The sequence below is a fragment of the Anguilla anguilla genome, chromosome 10 (genome assembly GCF_013347855.1).
Source record: "Anguilla anguilla isolate fAngAng1 chromosome 10, fAngAng1.pri, whole genome shotgun sequence".
NCBI lineage: Eukaryota > Metazoa > Chordata > Actinopteri > Anguilliformes > Anguillidae > Anguilla > Anguilla anguilla.
The window spans coordinates 43,406,652-43,417,801 of NC_049210.1; the positions used below are offsets into that span (position 1 = coordinate 43,406,652).

Consider the following 11,150-nt stretch of genomic DNA (forward strand, 5'->3'; position numbering starts at 1 on the left):
CGTTATCTCGCGGGAGATTAATTATAGATGACGGCTCTGCCTTTGGACGTGTGACCTCTGTTCATAATGCATGCGCCGTCGTGGCAGAGGCAGCGCTGGCCAATGATCTGACATCAGATCAGACTTACAAACACAACGCCTCAACCAGCCCGCAGCCTGTCCGTCTGTCTGCCTGCCTGTCTGTCTGCCTGCCTGCCTGCCTGCCTGTCTGTCTGTCTGCCTGTCTGCCTGTCTGTCTGTCTGTCTCACTCAGCACTGACCAGAGAGGGTGACTCTGTTCATAAAAACAACTCGAGTGAGTGATTGAGTGAGAAACCCGGTCAGCTGTGATTGGCTGGAATTTACTCTGAGGCCAGAACTGAGAAAATCATTTCTTTAATCAGACACTGCCACTAGAGACGATATTTTATTTAAAACAGATATTACTGTTAAAACAGATATTTCTGTTTAAGCAGATATTTCCATTAAAGCAGTATTTCTGTTAATGCAGTTACAGTATTTTCATTTAAGCAGGTAAATGGTAAATGGAAATGGACTGCATTTATATAGCGCTTTTATCCAAAGCGCTTTACAATTGATGCCTCGCATTTACCAGAGCAATTAGGGGTTAGGTGTCTTGCTCAGGGACACTTCGACATGCCCAGGGCAGGGGATCGAACCGGCAACCCTCCGACTGCCAGACAACCGCTCTTACCTCCTGAGCTATGTCGCCCTGTATGTATTTCTATTTAAGCAGATATTTCTGTTAAAGAGGCTATTTCTATTAAGGCAGATATTTGCTAATGCAGTTACAGTATTTTGGTTTAAGCAGATATTTCTATTAAACCAGATATTTCTATTAAAGCAGATATTTCTGTTAATACAGATATTTCTGTTAATACAGATATTTCTGTTTAAGGAAATATTTATATCAAAGTAAATATTTATGTTAAAGAAGATTTTTATTGAAGCAAATATTTATGTTAAAGTAGATATTTCTATTGAAGCACATATCTCTGTTTAAGCAGATATTTTTATTGAAGCAGGTATTTCTGTTAAAGTACATATATCTATTGAAGCAGATATTTTGGTTTAAGCAGATATTTCTATGAAAGCACATATTTCTGTTCAAGCAGATATTTCTGGAAGCGCAGGAGAGAGTATCTCACCAACATCTGCTGTTAGTTAGGCCCTTTGAAATGAAGAAGAGAAGCAAACACAGACGTTATTTATTTTTCTGTCCTCGTTCCCCCTCCTCCCCTCCTCCGCGTGTCTGAAATATTTCCCTTCTGTTTCCCCGCAGTCGAAGGAGTCTTCCTCGGTCCTGAGCTGCGACATCTCTGTGGATGACAAATACATCGTCACCGGCTCGGGGGACAAGAAGGCCACCGTGTACGAGGTCATCTACTAGAGGGACTCCTCCGTGCCTGAGCACTTTGTGAGCTTTCTACGGTGTGAGACTCCACTTTTCTGACGCATGGATTTGTATAAGAAAACGTTTTTTTTAAAAATAGGAAAAAAAAGAGGGGGGTGGGGGTGCTCTCCATGCGAACCCTGCCCCGCGCCCCCCCCCCCCCCACCTCCCACCCCCCAAAGAACAGAATGCTGGCCTGGGGTTGACCCCCAAACCCTGCAGGGCGGAGTTTGACTGACCCAGCTCTTGTGTACAGAACCATGGATTTCCGCTTTTTACTTCTTACAAGGAGAACATTATAGCCCCGCCCACAGAATGCCACGCCAGCACTCCACTCCAATCAGTGAACAGGAAAGGTAGGCTCTATGTGTGCATATGTGTGTGTGTGTGTGTGTGTGTGTGTGTGTATGTGCGTGTCCTCATGATGTGATAAAAACAAGTGTGTGTGTGTGTGTGTGTGTGTGTGCATGTGCGTGTCCTCATGATGTGATAAAAACAAGTATGTGTGTGCGTATGTATATGTGTGTGACTGTGTGTGTGTGACTGTGTGTGTGTGTGTGTGACTGTGTGTGTGTAGTGTGTGACTATGTGTGTGTAGTGTGTGACTATGTGTGTTGTGTGTGTGTGTGTGTGTGTGACTGTGTGTATGTGTGTGTATGTGTGTGTGTGTGTGTGTGTAGTGTGTGACTGTGTGTGTGTGTAGTGTGTGACTGTGTGACTGTGTGTGTGTAGTGTGTGTGTGTGTAGTGTGTGACTGTGTGTGTGTGTGTGTGTATGTGTGTGTGTGTAGTGTGTGACTGTGTGTATGTGTGTGTGTGTGTGTGTGTGTGTGTGTGTGTGTGTGTGTGTGTGTGTGTGTGTGTGTGTGTGTGTGTGTGTGTGTGTGTGTGTGTGTGTGTGTGTGTGTGTGCGGTAGCCGGTGCCAGGCTCTGAAGTTGCACAGGAGGGCTGCTGGGAGCGGTGCAGGTGCTGGGCTGGGATTGGGTGTGAAGAGGAGCCTCTTGGCAGAGCTCAGTAAAGGTTAACGCTGTTCCTCTGACAGCGCACACTCTGTACCGCACAGCCAACCACACAATTAGCGGCCCACGCTAAAGCCTGCTTCTGTTAGCACAGCGTAGCACTTCTGCGGCGCTATCACAGAATATGGGAATAACTCTTCCTACATGGCTAATGACAAACACTTCCGCGGCTATGTGTGTGTGTGCCTGTGTCTGCCTGTGTGTAAGATGTGCCTAGCTTGTTCTGTGTGAGATGTGAGTAGTGTGTTATGTGAGGTGTGTATAGCGTGTTGTGTGTGTAAGATGCATGTAACGTGTTATGTGTGTAAGAAGCTTGAAGCGTGTTCTGCGTGAGATGTGTGTTATATGTGTAAGAGGCTCGTAACATGTTCTGTGTAAGATGTGTGTAGTGTGTTCTGCATAAGATGTGCATAGCATGTTGTGTGTAAAAGGTGTGTAGCGTGTTGTGTGTAAAAGGCGTGTGGCGGGTCATGTGACTGCTCTCACTCCTCCGTATTGCTGTGTCTGCTCCAGGTTTTCAGGGCAGTTCATCTCCAGACTCTGCATGAAGTTCTGATCTCTCTGAACGCCGAATACTTCCCCAGCACTGTGGCCCGCCCTCCCCCCGCACTCCCGCCCCCCCCTCAGAGAGCAGCCAGGTGAGGGAGGATCACCTGACCTGTGCTGGGGGAGGACAGACAGACAGCTACAGACAGCTACAGACAGAATTCGGCTGTGTAATGGGGAGTAACTGACACTGGCTCCCCTGGTCGAGGAGCAGCCCGATTCGAACCGGGCCTGCATGAGTTCTACACTGGACGCGCTTTGAAAATCTTTCTGAAAAGACACTATATTTCCTCTGCCATTCCTATGTAAATAACACACCCATTTTTTCCCTGGAACAATCCGCGCATTGAATGCTTTAAGGACCCAAGTGTGTGGATCTGCTGGTGCACAGTGCCTTCGCTGCTGGAGGTGGACTGGTGGATATGGGCATCACTGTGGTAGTGTGCTGGTGTTGGTGTTCTGTCCGTTCCGATGGTAGATTCTAGAGCGCACTGACAGCCTTACACTCACGCACCTGAACGCACCTGAACGCACCTGAACGCACCTGTACTCTGGACCGGGCTGCGGCAACACTGTAGCACTTCGGAATGTGACCTCATTATTCCCCTTCCTGTGTTTAGGGCGTGGCCGGGGTCATGTGACCCAGTCAGTGTCAGTGCCGGAACAGTAGAGGAAGTGCAGCTGGGTGCTCAGGAAGAACGGGCCACACCCGCGACACGGACACCGCCATTTCGCCGTGAAACACCGTCACCTCGTCCGCGTGCCGGCGCCGTACCGCGGCCGGCTGCTGGAGGGCGCCGTAGAGCTTTGGCGGCCGACGGGCGCAGCTCATTACGCTTCACAGCCAGAGTGCTGAGAACACAACATTCCGCTTCATTAGTGTTACTTAGCAACGACCCATTAGCGCCTGCACCAGTGTCGCTAACCCGGTCCGTTGGAGCGTTCTCTCCAGAGCGCCCGCACACGGGTCAGCGGTTGGGTGCGGTTCACGCGACCCATGGCCTCCTGCCCTGCCCTGCCGTGCCCTGGCGCTGTGTGTTTACCTGCTGAAAATAGTCGTTCTGGGGACGTCGGAAAAAGGTTTATACAATAACAGGTTGTACATAGTTCTAACAGAAACCTCAGCCTTCTTTTTGGACAAACAAACATAAATATATATGTGCATATGTGTGTGTACATGTACATGTATGCATATGTATGTACTGTATAACTGTGTGTGCATACAGTATATGTGATACAGTGATCAACTGAAACAATTTTATGATATTTTAAGAAGAGCTTTTTTTTCTCTCGACATGATGGAACAGACTCAAACAGGGAACTAACCACTGTCCGATTTTAAAAATGGTGGCTTTCCAGAGTCGCTACCTGAAGCTTAGTAGCTGTGAAAAGGCGTGAGAGAGCGGCTCTTAGACACAGACGAGGAATGAAGATGAAGTTTAACAGCGCCTGTAATTACAGAACAGGCTCCGGGGCCTGGAGAGGAACACTGGATCTGAAAGCACACTGTACATCACCCACTGGCCACTCGAACTCCGCCTTTTATAACCCCTCTCCCTTTGTATAGCTCCTCCTCTTTCCGTTGCCCCTCCCACTTTATTAACCACTCCTCCTTGTATAACCCCTCCTCCTGGGGGAGGGGTTATGGAGTCAGACATGTGGTCCTCTGCAGTAAGCATGTGACCAGATTGTTGGAGTGTAAAAGGACGATGATGATGATGATGATGAGGATGTGTCCATTGTGAGGACAGTGTGTTTGACACATGCTCTGTCACCTGCTGGATATCACACCTGCATAATGAGCTGGATGGATGGGGGGGATGGGGGGGAGGGGGGGGGACTGCAACTGCTCTTCTGGTCTTAAAAGGACCATGTGAGAATAACTGAGGTGAATATGTATAACAGTTGTACATAAGCAATGTTCTTTTCGTGTAATCGTTTACATAAGACTATGTAATCAAAGCAAAATGTTCTGGAAAGCCCTGTCTCTAACCATTCACTGCATAGAACATGACGATTGGTGTAAACGATGTTACCCGGAGTCGTGTTTAGATCTCTGGTTTTCTACTGTACGTAACACTCTTAAAGACCTCACAAGAGAGCTCCTGCCTCAGCTTTGGTATTGAATAGTTAAGACACTATTTTATAAATGGAGAAAAAAACATGTACGCTTATAAATGAAACTACCTGTTGCTAGTTGTTACTGTTTTCTTTAATACAAAATGCATTTTGTCTGTTTTTTCTAGTCTGTGTCTAAATTTATTAAAATCCTGTGCAGAGCTATCTTCAGTCTGGATGAATTTATTTATTTATTTTCCGCATTTTATTTACATCTAAGGAATGGACGCTGGCATGTGTAACGGGATGGGTTAGTGTTCCTTTTACACTACGTTTGGCCTATGGTGCAGAAACCATAGAAATCTACAGTATACGGCTTATGTTTAATCACATATTTTATACTTGATGAATCTGAGAGTGACGTTGGTTTGCGTGTGAGCCGTCTTCTTAACCCAGTGGAAAACTAGGGTTGCGTGCTGCAAAATCAAAACCAAATCACAGCGCACGTTATCGCATACAAGCCGACACGCGCTGCTCAGTCAGAGTTCTAAATCACGCGAGGTTGTGCAGCGGTTCAAGAGCTTGATCTGCCTTCTGAGCAGTTGCGTATCTGGGTGGGCTGACGGTGGCAGGGTGTCCACATCCATCTACGGATCCAGTGCCCGGCGCATATAGATGGGTTTATGCGGGGCCGCAGTTTTGTGTTTAAACAGCTGTTCAGTCTGTGATTTCACATTTTCTAAAGCTTATGCCTGCGTTTAATTTAACTTAACAAAATAAAGCCTAACAAACATGTCAGTTTAAATAAATAAATAAAAACTATTACTATTGTTGTTATTAACAACAACGGTTTATTTATTTGAGCTATTTAAACTAACATTTTTGTTTTATGTGGAAGGAAATTGTATCTACATACTACCACAATGCGTGTGCCACTATGGCTGTATCTGAGTGTTTTAGAGATCCGCAGCCCAGATACACATGCTATGGATGACCCGGTTTGTGTCCGTGCTGTGGCCGGTCACGTTGTACCTGTTTATTGGTTAGAATTTGATTGCCTATGATTTCCGCGTGGTAGGGCGATCCCACGATTTCTCTGCGCACCGGAGCAGAAATGGAGGCTTTGGCAGTCCGTGTTGACAAGCTCTTAAATAATACACCTGCGATGTCTATTCCTTGAACCGAGAGGAGTACAACATGGCCTCGGGGACTCGGCGTTTTCTTCCGGTGTTTGAAGTACATTTCGACCTCTACTCAGGAAACGCGATGTCAGAAGCAATCAGGAGGTAAGACTATGGTGACTGACTTTCTGTCTCGTTTACAAGAAAACTGTATTATTGGTTTGCTCCGTTTTAACGGCAGGCAGTTCATCAGGCCATGGCCGTCTCTCTCTCTCGCGTTTGTCAAAACTATTCCGGCCTTTCACTCGCAACGTAAGTCACTCATGTGTATAAGTAGGCTATAGCATGGACTGTTTCGACATTAACTTTGATTAAAGCCGTTTTATTTAAGGTGTTCAGACGAACAGTCAGATAATAGATCAAGCCAAGCCATGATAGATTTAAAAACGTAAACAAGAGCTGAGGTCACAGTTTTGTAGGCGAGTGAACCATGGATTGCATTGGAGCAAGTAATGTTTTGATTTAACAAATACGTAACCTGCATTAATGATACATGAGCGTTGCCATAATGTCCACTTAATCAAGTTGTTTCTGGGGGAGAAACTTTCCATTTCAGTGAGCCACAGAGATTTATTCATGAAAGAGCAGCATTTTAATCAACGCAATCTTTATTAACAAACGAACAACGTTGTCACCGACGCAGTCTTCATCCGGGCACCATAGCCATTTGGCCTGAGCTGGGTCTGTGTAATACCACAACCGTGACATGGCCGCGTTTAAAGCGTGGAATTAGCGGGGTTAAAAAGCAAACAAAAACAAACCGTGGCCGCGCTGCTGCCAGAGACGTTGCCCAAGGAATCAGTTTGTGTTGGAGGCGGTTCAGGACCACGGAACCGTAGTACTCAGGGGCTAATGGGTGCTGATAACTGTCAAGCCAGTTCGGATGATCCCCCCCTGCTGGTTCCCCTCCAGTGATTGGCTGACGCTGCAGGCTGTTGTGATTGGCCCTCAGCTCAGGGCAGCCCTCTGGAGACACCCCTCTTCTATATTTATTGTAGAATTTCCAGAGAGAAGTGTAAATTAAGCCCCAAAAAGATGATTCCGTAGTTCCAGCAGTATCTATATATCCAAGCAGTGTTTCCCAGCACTCTGCAACCCTGTCTGTCTGTCTGGTGTGCACTCCTAGCAGGCGGTTGATTAGCATTAACATTAGCAGGGAAGGGAAAACAGGCAGACTGTTCACCGTGACTCACGGCTTGTTTCACTGCACACGCTAAACGCTGAGGCACGCTAGTGATGCGTGTCTGGCAGGCGGGTGCCTTTGTGTGCACGCGTGTGCGTGTTCATGAGCGACGCACGACCGGAGCGCAGTAGGACTGATGCTCTTTCAGCGACGCATCGTGTGCTGCGGCGTCCAAGTCGCACAACGCCCCAAAGGTGCTGTGGGGACCCCCGATGCCAGGTGCCCTTGCACTCTTCAGTTTTCCCACGATGCATCTGAAACATGGCGGAGCTGGCTGTGCACTGACAGGACACGCGTGCGTGTGCTCTGTTCTCTGGCGGTTAATCTTACTGAGAGCTCATAGTCTCAGCATGGCAGGGAAGTCTGAGGTAAAAAAAAAAAAGAAAAACTGGAGCTGAATGATAGTGAACGATAAACTGAACCTCTATTTATGAGCTCAGACAAGAACTATACAGAACAATTTGTGTGTGTGTGTGTGTGTGAGAGTGAGTATGAGAGAGGGAATGTATGTGTGTGTGTCTGTATGAGTGTATGAGAGAGAGAAAGAGGGAGTGTGTGTGTGTGTCTCTGTGCACCTGTGCATGTATGAGAGTCTGTGATTGGGTGTGTGTTCACTTGCGTGCTATCTGAAAGCACAGATAACTCAGTGACCCCCCCCTCCCCCCAGCAGAGCTGATTTATGGGTATTGGATTAGCCTGATCTCTGTACATGTGTACAGTGTGCGTGTGCAATTTACTGTCGCTAGGCGAGTTCTCCCACCCTGTCCCCGCTGGTAAGGGGGGAGACGGGTGAATTATAGGACAGTTGTATGGGTGTGAGGTATGGGGTAGTTCTGGGGATGGGGGTGAGGTAATGGGTGGTTCTGGGGATGGGGGTGAGGTAGTGGTGATTATTGAAACACATTTTGCATTGCCAGTGTATTTTGGCTGGTCAGAGATTTCCCTGCTTGTCTGTGAGATGTGTGCAGGGATCTGGATCCAATCGCAATTCCCCTGCTGAGCTCAACGCAACCATAATTTTAACATTCAGCTCAGACCTCACAATTAAACAGTCATTAAATCCTCAAAATTTTTGGCAAATGGCAGATAATGTGTATTATGATAAAAACTCAACAATAAGTGGTTTAATAACCTTGATAATGATATTGGTTTAATAACCTTAGTGCAAATCATATTCATGCTCTCGGTAATCAGTTGTGTTTTTGCTTCATCACCAGCCCAGTGAATATTTCCAGAGTCAGTGTCTGCAGTGCGGGAGGAGTTTTTAAAAGAGGAGCGTTTCTGCTGCACTACTGACTGTTTTTCTTTCTTTCTGCAGCGTTCTGGAACATTACGGGGAGCGTTTACGCGGCTTTTGGGGAGGTCCCGGGACTAAACTGTTTGAGGGGAACGGGATGTCTCTCCTGCAGCCTGGGTCTTTGACTTCCTGCGTGAATCTCTGCCCTTCCCTCATTTCCACCGGTCGCGCGTCTGTCCTTGTCCACGTTCGTCTGCGTGCATGTTCATCTCTGTGTGTGTGTGCGTGTGTCCATATGCGTGTGTTGCTGTGCATGCGTGCGTACATGAGAACGTGTGTGAAAGTGTGATAGAAGGTTATGTCCTTTGTTGGTCTGAGTAAGGCCATATCAAATCTATGACAAATGTATCAGTCATGTCATATGTCACCCCTTTAGAAGAACAAACACATCTTACGTTTTCATTAACGCATTCGCAGGGTGACTGGTGGGATCTCGACCGCTCATGTTGCCGAAATCAAGTCTTTGTGTTCAAAACATTTCAAATCAAATTTTAACGCTTTGGCAGTGCTCACCGATTGCACCAGAACCAACACTGCATTAAAAATCCTTCTGGAATGGTTTGCCATGTTTACTGAGCGTTTATCAGCAGACTATAGCCTTCATAAATCAGGCTTGACAGCAGTCACTGAGCAGGGTGTCTCATTCAGGTTGTCAAACATGTAATAGGATGCAGCTGGACACTGATTGGTATTCAGAGAGCCAGCGAATGACTGCCTCTGAGCACACATTTTTTTTAAAAACTTGTATTTAGCAGCACATGTTTGCTCTCCACCGCCCAGGCTGTCGCCCAATTGGCTCGTCGGGGGAAACAAATCCGGCTGATTGGCTGACTGGAGCCAGCAGGAGGCTGGCGTCGTGGCAACGCTGCTCGGGTTTCTCTGGGTTTCCAGCCCCGTTCTGCATGCCTGCCTCATCGCCCGGCTGTGATGTCATCTGCAGCCGGCCAATCGGAGCGGACTTGGAATCATTACCTGCTAAGCTGGGGATTCTGGTTACACACTCAGCTTAAGTGTCAATTACCTTAAGCCCATTTCAGCAGGGACTGTTGACCCAGCGTTTGTGTCAGTGCCAGATTGCACTGACAGTGTGAGGAGTTAATTTAATTACAAGTCAATGATGTCCAGGCCGCTACGCTTATTTCTTGTAGAGAATACTGACACACTATGTCTTTATACAGAGAGATTGCTCTCTCCTTTTCACCACTGCATTTTAGTTATTTACAGTTTGTTTTTTTTTGTTTTGTTTTTTTACATAATCAACAATATGAAATTTTGTTGATTATGTGAAACTCATCGTCATTGTGTCTAACAACTACAAGTACCACAACCAGATCTAAAACAACCAGCTGCAATAATGCAGTCCAATAGGACCGTCACAGCCTTTGCAAACAAGAGCGACACATTTAGCTCCCGTCTAACTGTTACAGTAGTGTTCATCGCCAGTACTATCACAACCTCAAAAAGTGTTGGTATGTTTATGGGGGGCGGGGGCGGGGGGGCTGTACCTGTACACAGATCTGAGTGAGCCACACGGAGATCGCAGAGATGCTCCGGCTGTCTGTCGCCTGTCAAAATAATGCCTCCCCGATTCCTCCAGCCTGTCTGTTCTGCCATGAGATTTAATACACAAATCTGCAGTAATAACTTTCATGTAATCTTCACCCCCCCCTCCCCCCCCCTTATCCCAGACTGGAACTGGCTAGCCCAACATGTACTTCAGTAAACACGCATCCAGTCGATGCCAGATCAGTTGCAGTAACTGATGATCGTGAATGCAGGAAACAGACGGTATTTAAATGACTTCTCAGACGCGGAGCCCTTATTATATAACGTCCCGTGATACGAGATGCGTTTGTCTGCGCTGTACGGGCCCTGACATGCACTTCTGTCGTCAGCATAAGGAGAAAGTCAGTTCTGCCCTGATGATGTATGGCTAATGGAAGCCATGCTCGTTTAGCCGCGCGGTCGGTGCCTCTCGGCGTATGAAATATTGATATTTCGGCTGATCGAAAGCGTTCTTCGCGTCGGCCCGATACGTGAAACTGCGCCGCCGTGGGTTCGCGCGAGGACAGACGCAGACGGATATTAATGCGAATACGAGCGCGGAAGTGAATTATCAATAGACCGGCTCCCTCCATCTGTCCCAACCATTAGCGTAGCTTTTTACAAAATGCCAGCTTGCTCAGTTTAACCAGGGGCGACCTGATAGACGCACAGTGCTATGAACTTATTATCCGAGTATTTTAATTAGCTGTAGTTTTCACTGGTCTCCCTTTTTTTTTTTTTGCCTGGCTCCACCCTTTTATCATCTATGCTATCTCTTTTCCTCCCTCTTTCATAATTCCTCATCGGTCTTCATCCCCCAATTATTCTCACTCCGCCGTTGAAGTGTCACCTCTGGGCGACATTCTTAAACATGATTGGATAATGCGGTCCCGGGCTTCTAGACCGTCTTAAAAAGGCAAAGCTCATT

General features: G+C 47.0%; 1 protein-coding gene and 1 long non-coding RNA gene across 2 annotated transcripts in view; both read left to right on the forward strand.

Moving 5' to 3' along the window:
- Window positions 1-5,241, forward strand: part of LOC118237159 (transducin-like enhancer protein 4) — a 25,578-nt gene extending 20,337 nt beyond the window's left edge. The window contains exons 12-13 of the mRNA XM_035435624.1: window positions 1,283-1,749; window positions 2,926-5,241. Of these exons, the coding sequence (XP_035291515.1) occupies window positions 1,283-1,390 (108 nt within the window). The 3' untranslated portion in view covers window positions 1,391-1,749; window positions 2,926-5,241. The remainder of the gene's footprint in view (window positions 1-1,282; window positions 1,750-2,925) is intronic.
- Window positions 5,242-6,011: 770 nt separating this feature from the next.
- Window positions 6,012-10,907, forward strand: LOC118206819. The gene is made up of 3 exons (XR_004761256.1): window positions 6,012-6,302; window positions 8,699-8,874; window positions 9,458-10,907. It is a non-coding gene; the product is annotated as an uncharacterized LOC118206819 (long non-coding RNA).
- Window positions 10,908-11,150: the final 243 nt, after the last annotated feature.